The 27,827-nt window shown below is 41.9% G+C and overlaps 1 protein-coding gene and 1 pseudogene across 1 annotated transcript; both read right to left on the minus strand.

Annotated features, from left to right (window-relative positions):
• Positions 1 to 24: 24 nt before the first annotated feature.
• On the minus strand, positions 25 to 27,827 carry Cenpj (centromere protein J). Its single transcript, XM_055617547.1, has 15 exons — positions 27,785 to 27,827; positions 27,242 to 27,526; positions 24,276 to 24,387; positions 22,672 to 22,774; positions 20,931 to 22,557; positions 18,861 to 18,993; positions 13,706 to 13,871; positions 9,310 to 9,552; positions 6,640 to 6,724; positions 5,077 to 5,141; positions 4,747 to 4,860; positions 2,964 to 3,104; positions 2,806 to 2,890; positions 2,602 to 2,722; positions 25 to 269 (listed from the first exon to the last, which is right to left on the minus strand). Exons 1-15 carry the CDS (start codon positions 27,825 to 27,827, stop codon positions 77 to 79), a joined length of 3,516 nt encoding a protein of 1,171 aa, XP_055473522.1. The 3' UTR covers positions 25 to 76.
• Positions 16,058 to 16,161, minus strand: LOC129684789 (small nucleolar RNA SNORA17; annotated as a pseudogene).

Here is a 27,827-nt window from a genome sequence, read left to right on the forward strand (position 1 = left end):
AACACATTAATAAATGCCCATACTCTCAACAGAAAAACTAGTTAGTGTTATTTCATGATTAATCCCACAAAGATCTTTACAATTCTCTGTCCATTAGAACATTACCATCTTTGTCCTTCACTCTGACTCGGCCAGATGTGTATTTTGTCTCTTGATGACCATTTGCATAGACAGTTTTAACAGTCCCATCGGGATATTCTCGTCTCTTGAACTGGGCAGTATGGAGCTCTCGTTGGCCATTATTAAACTCTATGATTTTATTGCCATCACTGTAAAATTTAAACCAGAATATTATTTCTTAAAAATATATATCAACAGGAGCTGGGCATAGTGATTGGTACATGACTGTTAATACCAGCCCTCAGGAGGCTGAGGTATGAGGAGAGGGCTGAGGTATGAGGACTGGAAGTTCAAGTCCAGCCTGAGCAACACAAAAGGAAACCTGCCTTGCTGCCCTTGAAATTTAAAGTAGAGCTGGAGGGGAGCTCAGTGGAAAAGTACTTGCCTAGTGTGCATGAGGCCTTGGTTCAATCCTCAATACTATGTAAGAATAAAAAGAAAAGAAATGTACAACAGGAAAGCTAGCTAAAAGTCCTTTGATTCTGGTAATTTGTTTCTTCTCCTAAACATACTCACTAGTCCTCTTCCCAATACAACTGCAAGTTCTGTCTGCAGTATTTCATTTCAGTTCCAGCTACTAAAAAGTTCTTTTATTGAACTTACTTTATACTTTTACTATAAAGTGTCTGATTTTTTGTTTTAAATTTTAGCTTGTTGTTTTGACAAAAGTCTCTTTATCCATAACTGGCCTGCAACTTGCTTTGTAAAGTATGCTGCCCTCAAACTCCCATGATCCACCTGCCTCCTTAGTTCTGGAGTTAAAGACTTGTGTATGTCACCATGCCCAGCTCAAAGCTGGGGCATGTTAAAAGTTAGCTATTCAGGTTCCTTGGGGGAAGGTTAGGATGGCTCTTTTTCACCAGACTGAAGATCACCTGTGTACTTTGAACAACAACAAAACAGTAAGAAGATGAAAAAATTAACACAAAGTAGATTGCTGGGCATGTCTATGATACATTCACAGCTGGGGAGTTGGCAATTTGGAACATAGGTGGGAAGGTGTTAACAGCAGTACCATCCTATGCCACACACATGTGTAAGACACAAAGTCTGTTCCAAGAGCTGATGCTTCCCCTGAGGGATCGCTGCTCTAGCACAGGTACATCTGAACAATATAGGTGATCAATGACACTACAATTTGAGAACCACTGCTCTGGAGTAAACGGTAATCCTGACCAAACTAATATAATACCTGGGACATGCCCATAAAATCAAGGCTGGCTATGAGTTAGTCTATGTTGAAGCATGGATACGTAATTTTTCTTACACAAACTTCAAATGTTAAGAGTAAAAAAAAAAAAAAAAAAAAAAAAAAAAAAAAAAAATCCTGAATTTGTTTTAATGTTATCCAATGTATAATAGAGTCCTAATTTATTTTTAACAAACTGCTATTTATTTGCATATGTATCAGATTTCTACACTAAGGAAGAAACACTCCAATGACTCTAAGAAGTTAGTTTTAGCTTTCTTGGCCAATTTGTATACTAGGCTTAGTGCATTAACTGTATTTAGTTGTCACATCCTAAGATCAAGAGGGGAAAACTCAAAATTAGATGTGGCAGAGCTTCACGAGGGCTGGGATTAAAATGGTGAGGTAAGCAGCTGTGACTCTTCAGGTTGGTTATGATGCATACTATAATCTCAGCCTGTGGGGACAGAAGGATCAGGAGTTCAAGGCCAGACTGGGCTACAAGAAACTTAAAAAAATGTGGATTTAGCATCCAGGGACTACATATATTCAAAAGGACAAAGGAAGAACTTTAATACCAAGAGATTAAACCTATAACACAATTGGCAGAGGGCTTGAGAAATTAAAAATACAAGCAAGATAGAAAAGTCTAAACATGTTTCAGTGGTTCTGTCAACTGCACACCTGAGGCATCCAGCCTTCTGTGTCTCATTCTGTTTTCAAAGCTCACTAAACTTCTAAACAACTCCCACTCCCTTCCTCTCCTGAGTTCTGTGCAGCCTCTCTCTAAATCCCATTATCTCACACTGCTTCTAAACTTTACAGTACAAGCATATGTCTCACTTGTTCTCAAAGCTGTCTGTGTTCACGTCTCACCTCAGCGAAAATTCAAGTGACCCTTCAAGTCACTTATATTTGGGAGGTTTTATATTTGGGAGGGTGCATGCTCCCTTACATATAGAACTAAAAGAGGACTCTATCTATTCCCTTAAGAAATGGCCTGTCACTTAACTGGAAGCTTGCCAATTGGACTAGGCTCACCGGCTAATGAGCTGCAGGACCCACCTATCTTTCCCCCAACTCCGTGCCCAGCACTAGGGTTACAGCAACATGCTGTAACCAACGTCCATGTCTTTTTCTAGAGTAGTAAGTTCCAACTCAGCGCTTCATGACTGCACAGCAAGTGCTCTTCCCTGCTGAGCCCATCCCTAGTCCCAGATGTTTCAGATTATTTTTTAAAGTTGAACCATGAAAACTGGAAAATGTAGAAACAGATTTAAGAGATACCATACCGTTGTACTCGAACAATTGTGCCATCTGGAAAGATGCTTTCTTCTTGACCATCAGCAAATAAAGTCTTGATGGTCTGGTCAGGAAATGTGATTTCTTTTCTTCCATCTGGGAAATGCTTTTCTGTTTTTAAAACAATTGTTATCAATATTAATTTTTTTTAAAGGAAGGTCAGCACTTAACAGAGGAGGCAAAAAAGTTTGTACCTATTTGTCCACTTGAGAAATGTAAGACTTCGAGGCCTTCTGGGTATGTGGTGTGAGTGGTCTGGGCAGCGGCATAGTAGTAGACCTACAGAGACACTTAGTTGAGTCGCCCCTCTCCAGAGATGACATAGCTACAAACAGCGGCCTGACATACTTACCACTCTCTCATCCGGCATGACCTGCTTCACATCACCATTGAAAAACGTAACAGTAATGCTCTTCCCATCCGCACTCACTTCTTTCCGAGTTCCATTGGGAAACAGTACAACCCGGCGCCCATTCTTATAAACCTTTTCTACCTAAAAAGACATAAGGTGATTATCACCAGGTGTGATTTCCTCCTGAGACTGTGCAGTAAAGATACAAGGAATTCCCTGCCCGTTTACACACATCCAAATTCTCTATAATAAAAGTAAAACATTTTCTAAAATCAAAAGTAGAGAACACCTTTACTTCATCAGGGTGATGCTTTTCTCAGCTTGCTGCTGTTGTTCATACTCCACTTACATTAACCTCATCTAAAACAAAACCTCTCATCAACTTGGTATCCTACGGAGACTAATAAAATATGGTTACTTCCTTTGACTGGTTATCCTCCTCATTCCTCAAGGTTAGACAGGACTTTGGTCTCATCGTTTCAATTAAATAAAATTAGGGTATATGAAACAGATTTTTCCACAAACCCAACGAAGAAGCCCTTAGTCACCTCCCCCAGACAGACATCATTTATGTCCCTTTTCACTCCTTCTTTTGATCAGCACACCCACTTTTCCCACTTACAAACTTTTTAAGGCCAAGAACATGGGCTAGAGAGATGGCTCTCAGGGTAAAGGCACTTGCTGCCAACCCTGATGACCTGAGTTCTCAGGACCCGTATGTTAGAAGGAGAATAGCAACTCTCGGAAGCTGTGCTCTGACTTCCCCAGAACAAAGTTATACAGACTGATAACAGGCCTGGCTCCAGAATAGTATTACAAAGATCACAGAAGAGAAAACATGGGAGGCCTTCTAGCTCTGTGTGATGCAAAGGTGAAGTTAGGCAGATGATAGGTCTCCTTCTGTATATCTCTAAATATTGAAGCTCTACAGTCCTGAAGCTAAGCACCATCATAGCCTTCAAGATCAGCTCTAGTCAGTCACTGATGGGCCACGTGCGTAATGTTCTTCTCTTTTGGTATAATGGAGTAGAAAAACCCTTATCCCCTTGCATCCTAGCTGCCATCATGTAGCAAAGGATCGTGTTAGTTGTGTTTGTGATAGCATGAGCCTGTGCTGACAGGTACAGAAAAGTACATCACTCACAATTATGTTATATAGTACTTGATAATATAAAACAGCTATGTTGCTGACTTATGTGCTTTCTGTACTACGCTTTTATTTTAGAGCATACTCCTACATATAGAGTTTATATCACACAGTCTCCTAACACATGTTTATATCCACATGAAGTATCCTGTGCTAATCTGGCGACACTTTGTTTGTCTAGGCCCTCAGAACAATTGCTCTACCATATACATACCTACGTATGCACACACCCCATATACATTTACACACAGACACGGCATGCCCCAGGTCTGAGGGAGATGATCTCACTTAGGCCTTTGTAAGGACATTCTAGGGTTTTCATACGATAATACAATCTATAACAATGTAATTCTCAGAACAGGTCCCTGTTGTCAAGTGATAAGTGACATTTTCAGAGTCAAAATCCTTATTTTAATGCGTGGTTATCTATTCTTATTTTTATGAGAATTGTTTGGTGTTTTGCTTGCCTGTATTTCTGTGTGATGATATCAGATTCCCCTGGAACTAGAGTTACAAACAGCTGTGAGCTGTCATGTGAATGCTGGGAATTGAACCTGAGTCTTCTGAACGAGCAGCCACTTTAACCAGTGAGCCATCTCTCCAGCCCCATCCATATTTTAAATGAATATGTTCTACCTTTCCATCAGGATGACTGACTTCTCCCTGAATTTCTTCCTCTTTTTCCTCCTTGTTTTTATATTCAAGATCTGGAAAGTGCAGTGGTTCGAGAGGCTCTCTGGGCAAAGCAGCCTACAAGACAAGAGATTTTAGGCAGTTACAACCTGTACCTACTATATTAAAACCAGATTCTAAAATTACACGATTCTATGACTAGTGTTTATTGGTATATATGAAACATTTACAATGTTAAATAAAAGCCCTTCTTTCTATCTGGTTTAGAAACTTAGGTCCATTTCAATACTGAATAAAGTACATTCACATATGTAACAATATAAAAAGATTTACTTGTCCCTTTTCCGAGCTGCCTAGATCACGAGGAGGCACAGACTTGGATCTTCGAGTCGGATTCCCTGTTAGAATGTAATTGTCAGAGTTAGTGACTTAATGAAAATATTTAGCTTATTGGTCTGGGGGCCAGTGAGATGGCTCAGCTGGTAAAAGCACTTGCCCCTAAGCCTTGAAACCTTAATGCTTGGAACCCACGTGGTAAGAGGAAAGAACCAACTTCCACAAGTTGTCAGCTGCCATCCTACCGTCACAGCACAGTAGCACACACACACCCCAGACACAAAATCAAACATTTCCTTTTTCAGTGCTGTTTTAGTTAACCCAGCTGCCTTGTTTTATTTATGTGTACGTGAGAGTCTGTCCGCATATATGTAATGTACTCAGGCATGTACTTAAATGATCAGGGAAATGCAAATTACAACAATGATGACAAAATACACTTACCTGGCTGGCAAAAAATAAATCTGACAGCATTGAGTACTGAGCAAATATGGAGTCAAGCACTTTCCTAACTATTGAAAGTAGAAAGTTGGGGCTAGGGAGGTGGTTCCGTAGATACACATTCTGGTTGCTAGGAATGACCTTGAGTTCAATCTAGAGGACTCACGTGGGAGAGAAACTACTCTTCTACAAGCTGTATTCTTAGTCCACAAGGGCTCACAAATAACTGCAATAAACTTTAAGAATGTACTAGCATGTTTTGGAAACATTCTAGTACAGCCTATTAGCACTAAAGACATTCTACCAGTTGTTCAGTTATTCCAGCCCTTGCTATGTACCTAGAGAAATGCATGTATGTATTCCAGGTACAAATAAGAATGCCCATGGTATTGCCACACCACACACCAATTAATACAAGTAAATTTGTTGAGGCTGGAGAGATGGCCCAGCAGTTAAGAGCACTGGCTGCTTTTGCAAAGGACCTAGGTCCAGTTCCCAGCATCCACATGGCACAATCATAATAATTACAGGAATAGTGTTTAACAATTTATAAATTGTATGGGCACATATAGTTTAAAAGAATAAACAAATGTGGAATACTATCTAAAATTATCTGAGGAGTAAGACTGATATAGAGACCCCAGTTCAACTCCCCAAAGGGTTCATGTTTCTCCAGAAACCTCATGATGTGGGAGGGAAAGGCTACAGTTTGGCTCCAGGAGCACTCAATTCTGACAGCTTATGAACAGCTAAATGAACACATGTATATTTTCTGGCCTTTGTCTTGTCTTTTCTATAAAAAATGTAACTGTTACAGTTTGCCCAAACTATAAATGAATCAATTTTCTTTTACCAGTTTGTTTCCTAACTTCTTTTGAAACAGAAAAACTGAGGCATCAAGATGAAAAATCGTTAAGATCATTCGTGTTTAATTCTTTGAATATAATCCTCTCTCCTCCTGCTCCCATCCACTTCACTCTAAGCCATCTCACTAGGCAGCCCAGACTGGCCTTGACCTGTGGTGCTTCTCCTGTGGTGGGATAACAGGTCTGTGTCACCATACTCAGCTCAGATTATCTAGGAAGTACAGAAGTCTAAAAGAGCCATGCAGCCTCTTACCTTGTGCTGGCAAATAGTTTTTCTTGTATTTCTCTACCTGGACTCCCGAAGAAACATGACTCTTTTGAAATTGAATTGATGAGTTCTATGATATGAGAGATGATTTTTAATATAATTGTTAGTTAGTGTAAATTTCATGACACCAAGTACAATTAACTCAGCTAAGAGCTGTTCATTTGCACTCTCATTTATCACCATCAGCCAGGTAAATTGTTGGCTATCTAGGAATGAAACACACATACATACACTATCCTCCAACTCAAAGACACAGAATAGACTTTCATTGTCAGTCAGCCTCTTCCACAAGTTGCCCTCATGTCCCCACTAGTTAATGAGGCTGCCTGACAGCCATTTCAAAATCTGTTCCCATCACCAGCACTGTGAGGCCCTCCCCATCTCCCTGGTGATATAATATCTTTGGTATCATGACCTACCCTGCCACCAATCTGTGCTCTGTCTAGCCTCAGCTAGACAATTTCAGAACTTTCTACCATCAATTCTAACAATACCTTCAATAAACAGGTGCACAAATCACAATTTCAAAGTAGTTTACTTAAAAATACCTAGCCTGTGGGATATTCCAAACAGTCAGTTGAGTATCTTTCTAAAGAGTTTCACTCTTAAGTATTTAAAGGCTAGGAGGCCATGATTTCTACAGCTCCTGTCAACTGCTTTGGCTACACATAAACATCTCATACAAGCACAGTGAGATGTTCACAGCAGTCAGAGCAGGAGAAGTTCGGGGCTTCATCACACCTTTCCACTGGGAAGCTTCCATGCTAAAGTATGGTGGAGAACAAACGGATGCCTCTTCTAGGGTACTGTATCCTGTCTTTCCAGATCATACCTCTGAAACTCTCACCTGGACAACTCGCACCTAGACATAGTCTATATTGATCCATGTGTTTGCTATGTCCTGTGCCTTTGGCCTTCCGATACAGCTTAATGTTCATGGTTCATTACAGTCATACTCTGACACACTGCAAACCTACATCCTCTTCCCCTGTGTAGTAGCATTCACTTTTGCCAAAATCCAACTCCTACAATAACACCCAAACAACAACACCCACCAAAACAAGAACAAACAGTTCTCATTCACGGGTGTGGTCTCCCACCCATATTTTGGGGGGGCGGGGCACACAGCCACAAACCAGCCTTCCCTGCTTTCCATTGTTGTGATAAAGACCATGACCATGGGGGGGGGGGGGGCGTTCTAATCTCATTCCATCACTGAGAAAAGCCACATAGTCACAGAAGGAACTTAAAGGTACTGAGATCATGGAGGTACACTGCTTACTACCTTCATGGCTTGCTAAGGTGGCTTGCTTAAACTAGCCAGGGCCACCTGCCCAGCAGTAGCCAAACCTACAGTAGGCTAGGTCCTCCCAGATAAATCATCAATCAAGTAAATGCCCCACCAGCTTACCCATAGGCCAATCTGATGGAGATATCGTCTCAAATAAGGTTCCCTCTTTCCAGGTGACTCCAGTTTGACCAGTTACCTCCCTAGGACATTTGGTTTTCAACTTTCCCACATCTACCCTATGTCCCTTACTTCCACCCTCTCAGCTCAGGTGAGTGTGTTCCTGTTTCCCCTAGAGAGGCAGAGCTTTCGGGGACTTCCCACCAGCTGCCACTATGCAGCAGACTGGTCCAGGCTTGCCTCACAACAGTCTACATTTAGCCCTCCTGTGTTTTAGGATGCTGCCCAGCTGGTCACTGCTTCCTCCAGCAGTGTCCTTGTCACTGAGCCACATTTACTCTTTCACTCTCCTATCTAAAGTAACAAAATCCTTACCCCAATCTCTTCAGCCACTGTCACCAACTCCCATATCTTCACTGCATTCTTCCCGCCATCAGCAATCCAATAGGGGCCTAATGTGCTGCACAGTTCTGCCCTTCGGAAAACCTGGCCATTTCAGTCCTCAACAGGCCCAGCAGACTCCCAATGTCACGAAACTCTTCTCTTGGCTCAAGATCCTATGACAGCCTTCTCCTTCCTCACTCTCTAATCAGTCACCCTCCTCACCTGCTGTATCACTAAGCCAGCTCCTCTCCACCAGTGCCTCATGCAGCACAAATTCTGAATGTATTTAGTCACCCCCAGCCTGCCCTTCACCTGACAGCAGTCCAGACAGCATCTCCACCTGGTGGCTAGGCCTGTCATGCTTTCCTCACCATTCCTGAACTCCATGGTGGTTTGAATGAAAACGGCCCTCACAGGCTCATATATTTGAATTCTTGGTTCCCTGTTGGTGGGTCTGTTCATGAAGCATTAGGTGTGGCCCTGTTAGAGGAGGTGTGTCCTGGGGACAGGCTCTGAGATTTCAAAAGTGCACACCACTCCCAATATGCCTTTTTACGTCTTACTTGAGGATAAGGGTGTAAGCTCTTACCTGCTTTCACAGCAACAGAAAACTAAGACAAGCAGTAAACTACACAGCGTCAGAGTTGCCTCCCTGAACAATTAGAGTTCACACTGGAACTGCAGTGCCTTTAACTTGTGCAGTTATCACCCCGCCCACGTTCAGTCTTGTGACAGCCCCCCTAGAGCTGTAGAAGACTAACTTCCTGCCCTCTGGCCTTCCTGGCATTTCCTGGCTTTATGAGTCTAAATGTACAAACATTAGCCATCACCTTGCTTGGCAAAACCAAATTCCCCAAACCTACCATGGTGTCATCCCTTTTTGTGGCTGTCACATACTGGCAGGCCTTGGGGCTGCTCTCAATAGCTTCTGCTCTCTTCCAGGCATCCAGTCGGAATCTTTCCATTACTTTTATCTCTTCTCGGAGATCTGTATTCTCTTTGACTAGCATTTCTATCTGGCTTCTGAGGCGACCGTGTGTGCTTGACCATTTTGTTTCTTTTCTTTTCAAGTCTTCCTGTAAATCTGTAATTTGCTGTTTCAAAGCCTTTCAAAAGAAAAAGTTACAGAATTAAAATGAAGTGGAAGAGACCCATCAATTAAACAAAATGCAGGCCCACCACAGACAGCAGGAAAGGATGTCTAGTCAGTAAGTGGCGCTGGATTTTCCAGAGCTGGACATGGGGGTCAGGTCAGCCTCACATTAGCCTGTCAACAGTGAGTCAGAGGCAGGAGAACGCAGAGGCAGCATTTGAGTACAACATGAGCGGAGCAGCCTAACCTGATCACCAACTAAAATGGGAAAAGAAGAAAATGGCATGAATTCTTGAACAGAAGTAGACTTAAGCTAAAGGGCCACTGACCCTGAAAAGAGATGGTTAAAATCCATGAGTGAGGCTGTCCAAAAGCGGTGAGTTATCCCAACTGACTGCTGGAAGTCAGTTCCAAATTCCTTGTTCAACACCCCACCCCTTCTCACTACAGCATTTGACTAGTCTTAAAAAGAAAGAAAGAAAGAAAAGAATGAGAAGAAACCAATATTAAGAAAATGAAGGGATATTTGTCTCTGTTTTGAGTGCTTGCCAAGCATGTACAGGGCCCTGGGTTTGATCCCCAGCAGCAAACAACAAACAGGAAGGAAGGACATGGGAATATAGCTCAAAGGTAGAACACTTGCTTGGCATGTGTGAGATTCTAGGTTCAATTCCCAGGAAGGAAGAAATGAGTTGTTCTAGATGGAATAAATGAAGTGAGTGAAGAAACTTTTAGACATGTCTATGAACAAAATGCAAATGTAATGCAGAACACAAAACTACAGTCAGGACAGAATGTCACCAGTGATTTGAGAACTACAACAAAGCTCAGAGAACAGCATGTAACACAAGTCTGTCAAATGTACTGACTGACTGGAAAAGCCCCGACAGCAGACTGACTGAATTGAGCTGGGGTTATTAGGGCTAGCAGCTGAAGGATGGAGAGATCCAGGCAGCCTTCATATCAGGTGTTTCCCCATGTACCCTGGAGACTAGCACAATAGGCTCCTCACAAGGATGAGGCATGCCTAATTTGTGTGAGTACCTCTGATTATTTCATAAAATCAAAGTGGAAAGAACATCTGGAAAGCCAGTATCACTGATACCAGCACCCATACAATTACAGAACAAAATTCTCATTTCCATACTTTCATGCCTCGTCCTTGGGATTTCAGAATACTCAGTGCTGAGGACTGAACCCTGGGATCTGAGTATGAAGCAAACGCTGAATTGCATCATCAGGCTGAAAAGTTCTCAGTAAGAGTATATGCAGATCAAATTAAATAATACATTAAGACTATACAACATGATCAGGTTGATTTCATTCCAAGGATACAGGGACGGTTAAACATGCAAATTAACAAATGCAATACAATGCATAAATAGAATCAGGGACAGAAATCACATGATCAGAAAGCCTTTGACAGTGTTCAATATTCCTTCATGATAAAAAGTGCTGAAGAAACTAGGAACCCAAGACTAGAGCAATAAGGCAAAAGAAATAAAAGTGATACAAATAAGGAAGAAATTCAGTTGTCCCTGTGTGTAGATAACATGAACCTACTCTTTTTTTTTCTTTATTACTTACACTTTATTCACTTTGTATCCACCCTGTGGTTCCCTCCCTCCTCCCATCCCAATCCCTCCCTTCCTCCACCCTCTGCATGCATGCCCCTCCCCAAGTCCACTGATAGGGGAGGTCTTCTTTTCCTTCCTTCTGATCCTAGGCAATTAGGTCTCCTCAGGAGTAGCTGCATTGTCTTCTGTGGCCTGGTAATGCTGCTTTCCCCTCAGGGGGAGGTAATTAAAGAGCAGGCCAATCAGTTCATGTCAGAGGCAGTCCCTGTGCCTATTACAATGGAACCTACTTGGATACTGAACTGCCATGGGCTACATCTGTGCAGGGGTCTAAACCTACTCTTAAAAAAACCCAAAGCCTCTGGTAGAGCTGTGGTAAGATATATAGACAATATACAAAAGTAACTAATCTGCTAAAAAATTAAGTCACATTCACTAATAAAACATGATAGAAAGCAAAATGACAACCTCAGTTATAATAGCTTTAAAATATACATCAAAGTCCTAGGGCTAAGTCTAACCAACGAGGTAAAAGTCCTCTACAGTGGAAACAAAAACACTAAAAAGAAAATAAAATTGAGTAAGACATTGGAGATGACTTCCCACATTCATGGGTCACCAGAATATATTGTGAAATGTCTGGACTACCAAAAGCAACATTCAGATTCAGTGCAATTCCCAATGACATCTTCACAGAAATAGGAAAAAAAAAAAAAATCTTTGAAATGCATATGAAAGCATAATGACCTCCCAAAGCAATCCTAGACTGAAAGAGCCATGCTGGAGGTATGACCATACCTGATTTCATACACTAGAGCCATGTGAACACAATCATACACTCACACTCACTCACACTCACACACTCACACACACACACACACACACACACACACACACACACACACGTGGACTAGAACAGAGGATAATTCTATACAACTACAACCACCTACACTTGAAAAAGGCATCAAAAACACTTTGGGAGGAAGTAAGATGACCAAGCTCCACATGGTGGAAGGAGAGAAAGGTGAGAGAGAAAACTAACTCCTCCAGGTTGTCCTCTGGACTCTACACATGCACACGCGCACACACACACACACACACACACACACACACACAAATGTAATAAAACATTTTTAAATGAGGAAAAATAACAGAGAAAGGTAAATTGAAGTAATCAGAGCAAGTATGAGATAAAGACTTTGTTCATCTTTTTATACGTTTATAATGGAAATATATATTACCTTTTTCAAAGAAAGGTTTATCAAGTGCACTACAAAAAAGCAGTAAGGTGGGCAGCAACTAAAGAGAAAGTCTACATTCTATATCACTTTTTAAAATAGGATTTTTAGTAGAGTATCAAAATCTAGCCTCCTACATTTAATACACTAATGAACCAGCACTTTCCCCTCTTTAAATACGCTAATAGAACAGTCCCTAGAAGAGCAGCAACCCTGGTGTGCACTGTGAGCCCAACCGCTCAGGGGGCTGCAGCAGGAGGGCTCTCAAAGCCAGTGTGGGCCACACAGTGAGACCCTGACTTAAAATACATAGTAAGGAAAACCCTGAGTAATATGTGGTGTGTGGTGACTAACGCTGCAGGTATGCAAATGAGATGATGGCATTGCCCTAAGGTGCTTTGCAACATGGGAAGAAGAAAGCAAAGGCTGGGACCCACAGCAATAGTCCAAAAAGTAGGGAAGCAGGTGAGCTCACATTTTATGCAGGAAATAGCAAACAGCTATGTAAAACTATGCTGTTGATAAGCTGAGGCTTTTAACTTACAATCTAGCATATCTACTCTGGTTTTTATATTTAGCCAAATGAGTTTCCTTAGAATGCTTTGCAAGTGTCAATGTATACATAAATTCATCTGTTTTCCCCAATGTTTATAGTTCTAATAAATGTGTTCATGGAGCTGAACACACAGCTCAGTGGTTAAGAGCGCTGGCTGCTCTTCCAGAAGACCTGGGTTATTTCCCAGCACCCACATGGTGGTTCACGACCATCTGTAACTCTAATCCCAGGAGATCTGACATCCTTCTCTGACCCCCAGGGCCACTGCACACATGCAATGCACATTCATACATGCAGGTCCTATACATGTAAAACACCTATACATGTAAAAAATATAATAATTTTTTAAAATATATTTGTTCTTTTTAACTGCTCTGATCATGCTCATGTCTCTCTCTAAGATGAACAGAACCATTATTTGCCCTATCATCCTGTAAGTTTTGGAACTAAACCCCCTAGTTAGTATATGGTCAAATAACAGCACAACACAGAACCGGTGCACATGCAAGTTCTGGCTTCTCGGTTCCCCAGGGTATCTGTGGGACCGTTATTAGTGAGTGAAGGACTGGTGACTATATCTCTCAAAGTCAGACTGTGAAGTGGTTCTGATGTGGTGTCGCAGACGCCCGTTTCTCTCAGCCTTTCCCTTCTTGAGACGGGGTTTTCCCTGTAGCCTCTTCAACCTCAGCCTTCTAAGAGCTCACACTTTACTTCCTGAAACATCAAATAACTCTAGTGGGACTCTTACAAGATTGTCGTCTTTATTGACCCCGAGTGTGGGGTAGAACCAGGTACCTGTATTTCCTCACGCTCCTTTTTGTCTGGAAACGTTCTTGCAGCTGCTGTGTACTTTGCAAAAACTTTACGCTCCTTTTGTAGTTTCCTTGTCTCCTCCTTTTTATATTCTTCTATTCGAGCCAGTTCTCGTGCTTTTTGTTGCTCAAAGTCAGCAATTTCTTTCCTACAACGAACAAGCCACGTTGTCATGGGACAGTGTCAGTATAATGAGCCATGTGTACCCAAGTGTGATGGTATACACCTTTATTCCTAGCATTAGGTGGCTGAGGATAGAGACAGGATCCGTTGAGTACAGGAGGACTCAACACCAGCCTGAACAACACAGTGAGAACCTCCATCAAAAAACTAAACAAAAAAGTTGTTATAATCCCCAGTGCTAAAATTAATTAAAATGAAATCAATGCCATCAAAATGGAACCCAGAGTCAGACTGAAAGTTGCTGATCCAAGTGAATCCTCCTACAATCCACTGGCCTCAAAGGTCAGCCAGTTCATTTTCCTAACATTCATTCAGCAAGTGTCAATTAGGTACCCACGGTGAATCCAGGAAGTGGTACACCACAGCCTCTTACGTTGCAATGGGAGAAGCAGACAACAGGGCCAGCAGGATGGCGCAGCAGGTGAAAGGCTTGCTGCACAAATGACAAGCTGAGTCAGATCCCATGATGGAAGGGGAGGACAGACTCCTGAACACTGTCCTCTGACCACACTGGCACCAAGTCATGCATGAACCCACACAGTCTCACATATACAACACACACTAAAATGAAAAATAATAAATGTGTGAAGCATTAGAAGCAGTAAGGAGAAAACCAGGAAACAGGTCATCTTTGGACGTCCACATGTATGCGGCAACTGTGTACACACACAGTAACAGATGTGAAAATAATTTTTTAAATGTAATAAATAAATGTGGAAGATTGGAGTGCAGTACACAGAGTGCCTAAAGAGAAGACTAAAGAAGAGCTTTAAGGAAGCCCAAGATGCAGAACTCAAACTGCTGGGCTGGAACTGTGGCCCTCAATAACAACAAGGGCCTGGGCAGCCTTCTTGTCAGTACCTGTTTCCTCACTTCTAAGACAGGAAAGGCAGCACAATCCCTAAAGCCTTTTAGTTTATGATTTCAGTGTTCAGGGAAATTATAATTCTGAGGTTATGAAGTACAGAATTTGAAAACTTACCTTGAGTGAAGAAGACATCTTATTTATGTTCCTACTTTCTACACACTATTTTTAAAATATGTTCTAATGTTCTTTTCTTTTAATTGTGCATGCATGCTGTGTGTGTGCATGTTGTGTGTGTGCATGCTGTGTGTGTGCATGCTGTGTGAGCGCAAATGTGCATGGCATTTAGGTGGAGGTCAGAAGATAACGTGCAGTGCAGAATCCGTCTCTCTCCCCATCATGTGGGTCCTGGGGATCAACCTCAGGTTGGCAGGCTTAGCAGAAATGCTTTTACTAAATGAGTAAGCTTGCTGGCCCCAAACCTATTTTTAAAATAAGTATACAGTTACAAGATATAATTAAAAAACTTTTTTTCATTAGAAAATGAGATACTTTTCAGCATCTTTTTATTGATTCTTTGTGAATTTCACATCATGCACCCCGATCCCACCCATCTCCCCCTCCCCTTGTACCCACTCTCCACCCCTGCAAACTTCCCCCCAACAGAGGAAAAAAAATCCTGTTGTGGAAGCTGTGTATGTCACAGTGTGTCCCACAGTATACCCTTTTGTCCACACTTCTTTACTTGTAAATGTTCATTGCAATGGCTCGTCAGTCTAGTTTGAAGCCTCTGGCTTCTGCTACTCTGCCAATACTGCAACCTCACTGGACTCCTCTCAGATATCCTGTTGTTGCCCTGTGTCATGGAGATCCTGTAGTTCTCAATGTGAGATGGACCCCTTCACACACTCCAGCAGTTCATCAATGGAGATGTTGCCGTGGGCCAATTCCAAGTCCTGCGTCTAGGCCTGAGAGGTACCTGAGCTGATGAGCCTACCAGCTCTCCTGCACCACACCACCGGGATAAGCGCCCCTGCCCTGCCCTGGCAGGCCCATCCAATGTTACAACCAGCAAGGGGCAAGTATAGAAATACAGTATAATTAAGGGCCATTTATAATCACCTGGTTTTGCTCCCAAATAATGAGGCAGAGACCTGTTAGTAAGCTTCAAAGCCCTAGAGCTGGGCAGATACTGATCTACTCTATCTATACTAGCCTTGCTACTTCCCAGCCAACTACCCATTACTTGCCATCTCAGTCTCGTCCTTATTTCTGGAAATGGGGTGAGTGTACCAAGGTGTATACCAGACTGATTGATGGCTGTCTCAAGCTTTCTTTCTTCAGGGAATGTTAGACTACTAATCATTCAGATGTTCACAGGCCAGAACACTGAATGTGCTCATGGCCTCTCTCCTCTCTGCCACCTACCGACACTATTTCCTGGGGCCGAGCATAGAATTCATACTTTTTCAGACTGTTAGAAAAGAAATACAGAAATGATATCAGGAAAGTGGTGGAACAGGAAACTGAAGGAACTGTCCTTCCATCTAAATAAGCTAAGCCAAGAGGAGGCAGCAACCTCAGGACTCTGGGTTAAGCGTCCAGGTGTACACAGCTGAAGAAAGAGCTGAAGCTGTGAGCCAATTTCAGCATTTCCATCGGAGCTACTAGGAACCCCTTTATCCCCAGGCAAACAATTATAGGAATGATGGCATCCATCCTGAGGCACGCTACTGGTGCCAACCTGAGAGCAACTTGAGGCCATGTGCTCTGCCTCACAATTCCCTGGGGAAGGCAGAGCCAGAGTGATGCTTCAACATCCTTTCCAAAGAGGCTTGTTGAAAGAATTTAGAGCAAGCAGCTCGTGAGGTCAAAATGGCTAACTAGAAGCACTCGGCACTCACCTGCTTTTCCATAGAAGAACTAAAACAACAAGTACACAGCTGCACTCTGAGGTGAGCTGTCACAGAACACTAGACATGAGTACGAGAAAATGGAAACCTGGGCCAGGCAGGTGATAGCACTCAGTGGGTAGGTGCTAACAATCTGAGATGACCCCAGGACCCACACAACAGAAAGAACCAATTCCCGAAAGTTGTCCTCTGACCTCCACATGCACACCCACATAACACACACATGCCTGCACATATGCACACAAATGAAAAATTTTGTTTTTGAAACAAGGTTTTTCTTTGCAACCCTGGAACTTACTTTGTAGACCAAGCTGGCCTGGAGCTAAGAGATACACCTGCCTCTTTTTCCCAAATTCTGGGGTTAAAGGTGTGCACCTCACCAAACAATAAATATAAATTTTAAAATTCATTTAAAAATGGAAATCTTGTAAAATGTAGACATCTAGAAAAACGGTATAATAACAAAAACAAAATCCCCTGCATGTATTACCCCATTCCACAGACAGGGACTCTGCTCTGCAGGGCAGGGAGGGCGAAAGAGCAGCCAGCCAACTCTAGCACACAGATGCTCCCAGTCCTATGTGTTGGTAAGTTCAGCTCTCACAGGTTTATAACCACAAAATACATAACCTGGAATCAGCACAGTAGTCTTGCTTGAGAAAAGGATTTCGTATCTCCCAGGGACCTAGGATTTGAAATTAAACTATTCTGTGGGTCAGAAATCCCTGTAGATTCCCATCGCTGGAGCCCCACAGACATTGTATTACACTGACACAGCAAGCAGCTGCCTCAGGAAACAAACGTGGCCCAAAGGAGTGGCTGACTCAAACCCACAAGAGTGCCCGTGCTGTATAAGATGGTTATGTAGACAGAAGGGATGCAAGGCATCACCTCAGCCACAACACACTGATAGGATGGGAAGGTCCTCTGAATTCATGCAGAGTATCTGACGAAATTATCTGTGAGAGTTTTGAGATCCAGCTTTGGTGTTAAAACTTTATAAAATATAGACTATTTTATTAAAAATATTTATATGTGCTATTACTTTTGTACTAACTGCCAACATAAAACCTGGCCTAAAATATACAAAGGCACTTGATGTAAATGCTAGACTTCGGGTTTTCTGCTTGGCCACTGCAGAAAGCAGTGCAGTGGTGAAATCCAGCAGTACCCTACACTCAGCACATTACAACTTGTACATGTATATGTTCACAGCATGTGTACTAGGATAATCATATGTTCAACAAAGATAGAATTCCCTTCTACAGCAGACACAAGAACAAGATGACTAGGCTGTTGTAAGTGTAGAATGCATGTCAGCAAAGGGTTTTAATTGGGTTCATTGATTTTGGAAGTTCTGACTAAATATCTTTGGGTGTTTAGACTTTAGGAATGCATACACTTAGCACAATGCCTTGGTTCCAGCTGATCAGAGGTTCTCAGTCTTAATATATTAAATAAATGCTGATGTTTTGAGCCACCACACCCAGCTTTCTTGGTTTATTTATTTTTAATTTTTTGCGGTATTGGAGACTGAACTCAGGGTCTCATATTTGGGGCTTCAACCATTAACTAGTCTTGACTACGTTGGAAAATGAGAGAGAGGAGAGACATAGAATCCGACGCATAGAAGAAAAGACTGCGAAAGATAAGAATAGAGAAAGTCGCCGTGTGATCACAGAGGCAGAGCTCTCAGTGATGCTCCTGCCAATCAAGGAGCACTAAGGACTGCCTGCAGCCACCAGATGTGGCAACATAGGCCAGCTGGGGTCGTCATAACTACAAACTCATTTTTGAATTTCAATTTACCATCTACCACTAAGAACTTCCCTTTAATGTATCTGGCCAAACAAGGTCATTTCATTTGATTATGATTAAAATTTTGAGACAGGATCTCATGCAATCCAGGCTGGTCTTGAATGCACTATATAGTTAAAGGTGACCTTGAACTTCTGATCCTCCTGCCATCGCCTCCCAAATCCTGGGGTTACAGAAGCGTGGTGCCAGACCTCAAGTTCATGGATGTTGGCAATCCAAACAAACGCTTCTTGCATACAAAGCATTCTAGCAACTAAACCATATCCCCTTAACTAAAACTATATTGATATAACAGAAATGTGTTCTCTTTTTCATTTATATTTGTTAAAAGTGATTGAAAATGTACCAAAACTTTGAATGTAGTCTTAAAGAAACAATTAAATCATTTTGTTTTCTTTTCTCATAGATAAAAACTTACCTCAATTTTTCCAAGGCACTTTCTCGTTCAATGCGAAGTTTAGCTAAAGATGTGTTCTCAGCTTTAAATTTTTCTATTTCTGATTCCAATTCAATAACTTTCTCTCTCAGAACCTGAGATCGAACCCTGTCACCTACAAAACAAACCATGAATTCTGAACGTTACAGGAAAGGGTTACAACCAAACACTCGTTATCTGTGAATACTGCCACCAAGAGGTTCACCACTGAACCTGTGCCATCATACTGAATAACAAACTAAACTTCAGACAGCAGAAAAGGAAAGACCAAAGGAGACCCAACTTCCTGAAAGAAAGCGGTTTAACCTCAAGAAGGAATCAAGGTTGGACTGCAGCATGCCTACAATCCCAGCACTCAGCCAGTGTGGTTTACATAGTGAGTTCCAGACCAACAAGGGGTTGATATTACAAGATTACAGATAAAAAAACAAACAGTTTAAATCAAATCTTTTTAAAAGACTAGCAAATATAGAAGATGAATAATTCCCATGAGATCTGAAGGGCTAATCAAAACCCAAACCAAAATTTAACCCTTATTATTATACAAAAGAAACACAAGCTGCGCATGGGCATAAACTTGTGATCCTAGCACTGTGGAAACTGAAAGGGTTACAAGTTCAAAGGCAGCTTGGGGTACATAGCAAGTCCAGGCCAGCCTGGCCAGTTGGTTCAACAACCCTGTCTCAAACACACACACGGAGTGAGGTGCAAACTTTTTTTTTCTCATCAAATTTGCTATTTAAAAAGTAAATAGCTAAAGTTTTAAAAATATTTTTATCATTTAAAATTAAATGTAGATGTGTAAGTCTGCTTGTAGGTAGGTACAGATGAGTGTGGTGCCCACTGAGGCCTAAGCCTCAGACCCACTGGAGCTAGAGTTACAATTGTGAGCTACCACAGTGCTTTTGACTGTGTTCTCTCTCTCCAGCCCCCAAACAGCAATCTTCTACTCTTCAGCAGTCTGTTCATCACTTAGTTCTACCCTCCTAGAAATATATCTGGTCTATACCAGATAAAAATACGTTATACGTGGAACACTGTAATATATGTCAATATCACAGTAAAAGTACATAGGAAAGACCTATACAAGGAAAACCCCCAAAATGGCATGAAAATTACCTTTGGAAATTTTAGTTATAGATGTTTTTGCTTTGTTACATTTCCAAGCATTCAGATTTCCTGCATATTCAAGTTTATGTGTGTGTTAGCACAATCTTAAATTTTTGCCTTAAACAAAGGCCTGGAAGAGATGACTGAGATATTGAGAGCACTTGCTACTCTTCCAGAGGATCTGAATTTGGTTCCCAGCACCCCACTAAGGTGCTTAACCTACAGTGTCAGCTCTAGGGAGCTGATGCCCTCTTCTGGCCTCCTCAGGCACTCACATATATATGGTGCACACACACACACACACACACACACACACACACACACAATTCTTTTGTATGGTAAATAAGTCATAGGTTGTCTTTAAGAAGCATACTTTCAGTTCTGTAGAAATACTTTAATACATACTCATTTTTTCTGTGTGGATTGTTTCAGAATGCATACATGCATGTTTACGCCACCATAAAAGGTCAAGTCTAGGGAAGAAAAAAAATTTAACTGTACAGCACACACACACACACACGTACACAAACACATAGTCCACACCTTATCAAGAGTTTCTCAGTTTGAGTTCCTACCAGTCAACTACAAGCCACAAATATATAATGGAAAATTCCAGAAATTATTTTTAAATTACATATTCCATTCTAAGTGGCAGCAGTGCGATACCACAGTATCACACTGAAACAACATCCTCTGCCCAGCAAACATCCATGCAACTCACAGAGTTACTCATTAGTCACTTAGCACCCATGTGAGGCTATCAGATCCACTGCTGTAGAATTGCTTGTATTTAAATAACACTTAATGGCCCCAAGAGACAAGAGTGGTGTGCGGGCAGTTTGATTGTGCCAAAGATAAAGATAAACCACACGAACATTATGTGCACATTAAAATCAAAAGTATAACAGACACCTCTGCAGCATCTCCTTATGCCTGACTTACCTGGTGGCTGGTCTTGACTTGTATTCAACTTGGGTTCACTGTCTAAGTGTGAATCTAATTTTGGCTTTGGTTTCAAAGAAGGGAAGAATTTTATCATCAGGTCAGATGGAGGAGGAGGACTTCCGCCCCTGTCAGACTTGCTCAAGTCTTCCCCCCTCTTGACTGCTGCAACCTTCCTTTTTATTGTTTTGTCCAGAACACATGCTTCACTCCTACTGGGGCACTGTGTCAGGGGTGCACCATGTGTGGCTTCATCTCGGAGAGCAACATTATGTTCGCACAGATTCTCCTCAAGGTCTGTCCAAGATCTTTCATCATCAAAGTCAATTTTACTCCCATCTTGACAGGAGGGTTGTCTTGATGGCTCCGAGACGTTATGTTTCAGGCTTTCAACTATGACAGACTCGTCACTGCTGCACTCCTTATCAGACAGATCCAGATCGGCATCTCGCCATTTGTCTTCTTGAGCACCAGTGTCCCTAAAAGGTCCTTTAGTGTCACAGACTTGGGGACTATCCTCTCTGTTGCTGAAGACCCTCTCCCCTGCCTCAGTGGACGGTTTTATGGTAACATCAGGCTGCTCCTCAGAGTCAGTGCTGCTGTCGCTGTTGGCAACACTGTCATCACTTGCATCCCATGGGCTCTGGTTTTCAGAAGTGCTGGTCTGGAAGGCTTTCTGACTAAGTTTACAGGAGAGTTCCCTCAAACCATCAGGTGGCCCTGAAGCCAGTGACAAGAGCATGGGCTCACACTCACTCTTTCGCTCACATGCAGCATTATGGCGGGGAAGCTCGTGGTTACTCTGACCGTTAGGGTCCACCTGATGTGCCTTCTGCTTCTGCACAGCTTTGACAGGAGTAGAAGACATCCTGTGACCTTTGTAGATCTGTTGGTCCCTCTCTAAGATTTTCAATACAAATGAGGAATTACTAGAAAATGATATTTCATCAGCAGCCCGTTCCAAAAATAAAAATTCATCTAATTCCAAGTTTTCCTTTTCTTTTTCTCGTTCCCAATTTTCTAATTTTTTCTGGAAAGAAATGTCAAGGGACAACTCTGTCTCTTTCTCCTTCTCACTCCTCAGGCTCTTGGAGGCCACACAGCCAACTGGCCCCGTGGAAAGAGGAAGTCTCTCTCTCACCTGTGTCTTATTCCACACCTTGCAACCAGCATCACAGGGCTTTGAGCACGCAGGTACATTTTCCTTATTATTAGTTTGTACATTTCTTTCTAATTTGTTCTGGCGTCCAAACTGCCCATCACATTTCTTCCCCACCTGAGCTTTCAGTCCTGGTGGAGAGAGACTTTCCCTCGTACTGATCTTGGTCACTTTGGGTTTCTGACTGAATGAGGCAGAAGCAGCCTTGGTTCTGGCCTTCTTCTCCTTCTTAGCAGTGGGGGCCTCTGCACACAGGTCTTTACTTATGAGAGCAGTTTTCCTCTGCAAGTGTTGTCTGTCGACCTTAAATACAGACTGGTCTTCTGAAGGGCTCTGGCTACTCACTACCTTATTTTCTTTTCCTTTTTGAAACTTAAATTTAGCATTAGTAAACCTAGCTAAACCTTCTCCTCGTTTTAAAAATGGTTGCTTGGGTTTTGCTTTCATTAGCAATGGTCCCTCTGCTTCCTAAAGTAAAGAGACAAAAATCCAATTAATTCACATATACTGATCTCAGTTATTTCCAAAGCCAGTCGTCATGAAGAATGACAGCCCCTCAGTGGGAACAGCGTTGGTGCTCACCCGCAGCTGCTTCTGCTTCAGTTCTTGCTCTTCCAGCTGAATCTGCTCTTCCAAATAGTCTTCAAATGTCTGCGTCTTTTCTCTTATGGCAGCTTTGATGGGCCTAATCATAAAAACAAAGTTATGCACACTCAGCTTACAATGTGAAAACATTATACTCAGTTTAAATACCTTAGCCTACACTGTAAACTAATATTTTTCAAGGACCAGGGGCCAGAGTAGAACATGAACAGCAGAGCATGAACAAGACCCTGGTCCAATCCCCAGAACGAGGAAAAAAAAAAAAAAAAAAAAGAGCAAGGTATGATGACACGTGTCAGCAGTCCTAGCGCTCAAGAGATTGAAGCAGGGGGACTACCATAAATTCCAGGCCATTCAGCCAAATGGAGAGTAACCATGCCAGCCAGATAAAATCTTTTAGGCACATCAAGGACTTCCTTTTAAGCTGGACGTAGTGGTACATACCTGTAATCTCAGCAAGTTTGAGGCCTGTCAGAGCTATACAGTAAGACTGTCTCAAAACAGGACTGGCACAATGGCTCCTCGGGTCAGACTGCCTGCTGTGCAAGCCTATGACCCGAGTTCACACCCCCAAACCTACAGTGCAGGAGAAGACAGATACCTCCACACATGCACTGTGGCACTCGTGCGCCCACCCATGCACACACTGGCACGCACGTGCGCACACACACGCACATGCATCCACGCGCACACAGAGTACAAAGAAAATAAAATTTAAACAAAATACCTCTATTTACCTTCTCCTTTGAAAATCTAAGGAAATCTATAACCCTTCTCTAGCACCCAAAATACAGTAATATGTAACTCTGCACAGGACTTGGGACACTTTTTAAAAACTATTTAAAGGATACTTTTTCTTTGAAATAACTTTTTGGTTTTCTGACACAGGGTTTCTTTATGTAACCCTGGCTGTCCTGGATCTTGATATATAGGCCAGGCTAGCCTCAAACAGAGCTCTGCCTCCCAAGGGCTGAGATTAAAGATGGATACCACCACTACCCAGCTGAAAAAAAAAACCAAAACATTTTTTAATTCTCTAATTAAACTAATGTACAATTGTAATTTTAATCTACCTACTTGTTTGTTTGGGTTTTTTTATTTGTTTTTGTTTTGCTTTGAGTCAGGGTCTCTCTTTGTAAAAGTCCTGGCTGCCCTGGAACTCGCTCTGTAGACCAGGCTGCCTCACAGAAATCTACCTGCCTCTGCCTTTCAAGTGCTGGGACTAAAGGTGTGTACTACCACAGCCAGTTGCAATACCAATGTGAAATTTCAACATCTGGTTTTTCTTTTCTCCACAACTGTATTTAACTATGAGGTAACATTTTGTTTTTTAAATGGGAGGGCATGTGTCAAGGTCACACTGTATATTCCAGGCTGTCTTCAGATATTGCTTGAGCCATACTGCCTTGGTTGTTTTTAAGTGAGAAAACTCTACCAAGTTCTTCCAATACAGTGTCATAGCTACTTGAACTGTCCGCTTTCCCAACCAGAGTCTCTTGCTTAATAGTATAGAATGGGTTATTTTATCAACCTAGTGCTCTGAAGCACATTCAAGGGAAAACAAGAAAGAACATGAGACATACCTTTCTTCAGCATTCACCACATCCGAGGAATCTCCACTTTTCTGTAAGTTCACGTTCTTCCCTTCCTGACTCCTCCCCATCTTCTTTTCCCAGCGTGGCAGAACACCTTCCCCTAGAATAAAGATTAGGAACAACTTAGTTCAAAACTGCAGAATACAGTTTTAGGATATAGGACAATCACAAGTTACTAAAATATGTTTAATTAAATGTAGTACATGGGGCCTTGGATTTAGCTTCATGTAGAGCCCTTGCTAGTGAGCACAAGCCTTAAATTCATCCCCAGCACCACAGAAACAAAAGAAAGCATTTAAAAAAGAAAAATGTAGCCAAGGAGGCTGACATACATCTGTAATCTCGGCACCTGGAAGGCAGAGACAGGAAGACTGCTATAAGTTCAAGGCCAGCCAAGGCTACATAGCAAGACCCTATCTCAAAAACAAAACAACAACAACAAAAAAAACATGTATGCCAAAAAATTCAGAATACTCAGGGTGTTTTAATAAGATAAAAATTATAAAACTACAATTAAGATACAGGACATTCTTTAAGAAATTGTCCTTTTAAAAGTAGGGATGTTTGCTGGGCAGAGGCCTTTAACCCTAGTATTCAGGGCAGAGGCAGGCAGATCTCTGAGTTTGAGACCAGCCTAATCTATGGAGTGAGTTCCAAAGAAGCCCTGCCTTGAAAAACAAACAAAAGGTTTATAGAGTTACAATAACAAAAGGTAATGTAGGAACTTGATTGGATCCTCATTTTTAAAAAACCACCTTTAGGGACTAGAAAGATGGCTCTTCAGTCAAGAGCACTTCCTGCTCTTGCAGAAGACCTGTGTTTGGTTCCCAGAACCCACATGGCAGTTTATAACCTCCTGTAAGTTGGGTGATACAGTTCTGGGGATCCAGTGCCTTTTTATGGCCTCCTCAGGCCATAGATCTGCACGTGGCACACATATATATGCAAACAAATGCTCACATGCATGAAACAAGTTGTAAAGGACAATTTGGGAGTAAATAAAAGAAATTCCCCAGTAGGCTGAAATATTAACTTTCTTATGTATAAAAAAAGTATAGTTAGACATACATTCTAGTTTGTACTTCATATACAATAAAATACTTGAAATAAAGCACATGATGCCTGACTATTACTATGAAAGAGTTCAGCAAATGATACACATTATATGTATATCAATATATGTATATATAGCCATGGGTTTATAAATAGATACATATTCATACATGTATCAATAATGTAAATATGGCAGTATATTAACCCCATAATCAGTAGTCTTTCCATTTTTCTGGATATTTGAAATTTTCCAAAATGAAAAGTAAAGAAACTACATTGTGCAAAAAAGAAGGAAAGGAGCCATGTGTGGTGTTCTACACCTTTAGTCCCAGAACTCAGGAGACAGAGACAGAGTTCCAGGACAGCCAGGGCTACAGAGAAACCATCTCAAAAGCACAAAAACAAAACAAAACAAAAAAAAGGACAGGGCATTTGACCTCTCCCTATGTTACTCTAGGTTGGGAAGAAAGCAATAGGTAAAAGGGGGCCCAATTCTAAATGCTAAGTATAGACACTTTTTATTATCTGTTTTTTATCTGTAATATAAATTACAAAAAAATTCATGAAAACAAATTTACATTTTGGAAATGATCAAAATAATGTTGGCTTTCCACAAAAAGTATTAAATAGATGTCATATCTGATGGTTATTCTAATAATGACGATGATGGAGAGCATACTGTTAGAAATTTTCATGTTAAGGAGAAAAAGAACACACTACTATATGATATTCATAATTTCAAAAATGTAAAGCAAAAGGGGGACAAGGAGCTTGGTTGTTCCTTTTTAAGACTGGTTGGACTGAGGACACAGCTCAGTAATTAAAGCTCTCACCAGGCTAGCATGAGGACTAGAATCTGGAGCCCCAGAGCCCCTCTCCCATAAGTGCTGGGTGGCCATGGTGACATGGGTGATAATTCCAGCCACAGAAGGCAGACAGGCGGTCCCCAGGGCAAGCCACACTGGAGAGTGTGGGTATGACTAAGGCTGCCGTAATGAGTACGCTGGAGGAGAAATGGAGGATGATTCCCAGCATCAACATCAAGCCTCCATGTGCACGCACAGGCCACACATATGCATGTACATTAAAAAGGATTAGCTGGGGCCGGAGAGCTGGCTCAGAGGTTAAGAACACACATTGCTCTTCCAAAGGTCCTGAGTTCAATCCCCAGCAACCACATGGTGGCTCACAACCATCTATATATAGTAACATCTGATGTACAAGCAGAATGTTGTATAAATAATAAATAAATCTTAAAAAAGAAAAAGATTAGCTAGAGGAGTATATCACAGTGGTGGAGCACTCGCCTAGCAGTGTAATGCTCTAGATTCTATTCCCAGCCCACTTGCTGCCCTCCCCCATCTGTCTCTCCCTCCCTCCTCCACCTCTCCCACCCTCTCTCTTGCACACACACTCAGTGACCACAGAAGAGAGGGTAGGGAAAATATATCAGAAAAGCCAAGTGAGCTCAGGAGTTTGTTAGCATCTGAAACAGTAAGGCCAATTCTCTGGAAGAATGTGTCTGTACACAGAAGTACAACAACACAACCTAAGCATTATGAGTAACAGCTCCCATCACAAACCAGCATATCACAGCTGACCTGCAGCTGGCTAGCTCTCACCTGCCAAAGCTATCACAAAGATTTATCAAGCAAAACTCTCAGAAAAAAATACTCCATGCAGAACACGCTGCCTCCCTCTTGGAAGACCCCATGGTATCTATGAAGTCTGAGGTCAGAATGAGGACCACAGCTGTTCTCAAAACATCAAATTGTGGCCCAGCTTCAGGTCAGTGGCTCTGCAGTGTGTTTGGCCTTACAACTAAAGCAACAGAGGATGGGGAAACACAGAAAGATGACCCTTGTCCTACGACAACTTGATAACTCAGCTGTGTGACTCACCTGAAGGATGGTTAAGGTTTTCTTCCTTTAAGTCATTTTTTTTCACATGTGCTTCTTGACATTGTGACTCATAAAACAAATCAGAAGCATTTTTTGAAGTTAAGACAGAGTCTTGTTGAGTAGCTTTACAGAAATTGCTTTGTTCATCGGGTACAATGATGGGAGCATGCAGGTTGTCTTGGGTTGGATTGGGGTGGCAGAGTGATGGCAGAGTGGCCTTCTCCCCCAAGGCTAAACTTCCTGGAGCTCTATACTGCTGGCTCTGCTCATCAGGCAGTGAAGTACCTTCCAAGTGAAAAATAAATAAAAGAATCAACAAAGCTGAGATCATTCTACAATGCTTAGGCTTTTATGCAGTAGTGACCCCTCTCCCCACAACATAGTTTCCAAAATAATAGAAGCAGTTTTTCTTGTTCGTACACTGTTTAACAAAAGTACGAAAACTTTAAAATCCAAAGGAAACAAATGTCACATTCTTTAAGGTTGGAGAATATTTATAGTAGGTTTTCTATACGGAGTGAAGACGGCAGAACCACAGCACACCTAGCTCGGAAGGTCGTTGCCAGGCCATGTGTGGAAACACCAT

This window comes from Psammomys obesus, unplaced genomic scaffold (genome assembly GCF_907164565.1).
Source record: "Psammomys obesus unplaced genomic scaffold, mPsaObe1.curated_primary_1811, whole genome shotgun sequence".
NCBI classification, from domain to species: Eukaryota; Metazoa; Chordata; class Mammalia; order Rodentia; family Muridae; genus Psammomys; species Psammomys obesus.

Bases quoted from the DNA above. Each gene is read 5' to 3' on its own strand.
- Cenpj (XM_055617547.1), bottom strand. From the start codon at position 27,827: ATGGTGTTTCCACACATGGCCTGGCAACGACCTTCCGAGCTAG. The intron at 27,527-27,784 runs GTGTGCTGTGGT...TTCACTTGGAAG, and splicing joins GCAACGACCTTCCGAGCTAG to GTACTTCACTGCCTGATGAG. The intron at 13,872-18,860 runs GTAAGTTTTTAT...TGTTCGTTGTAG, and splicing joins AGTGCCTTGGAAAAATTGAG to GAAAGAAATTGCTGACTTTG.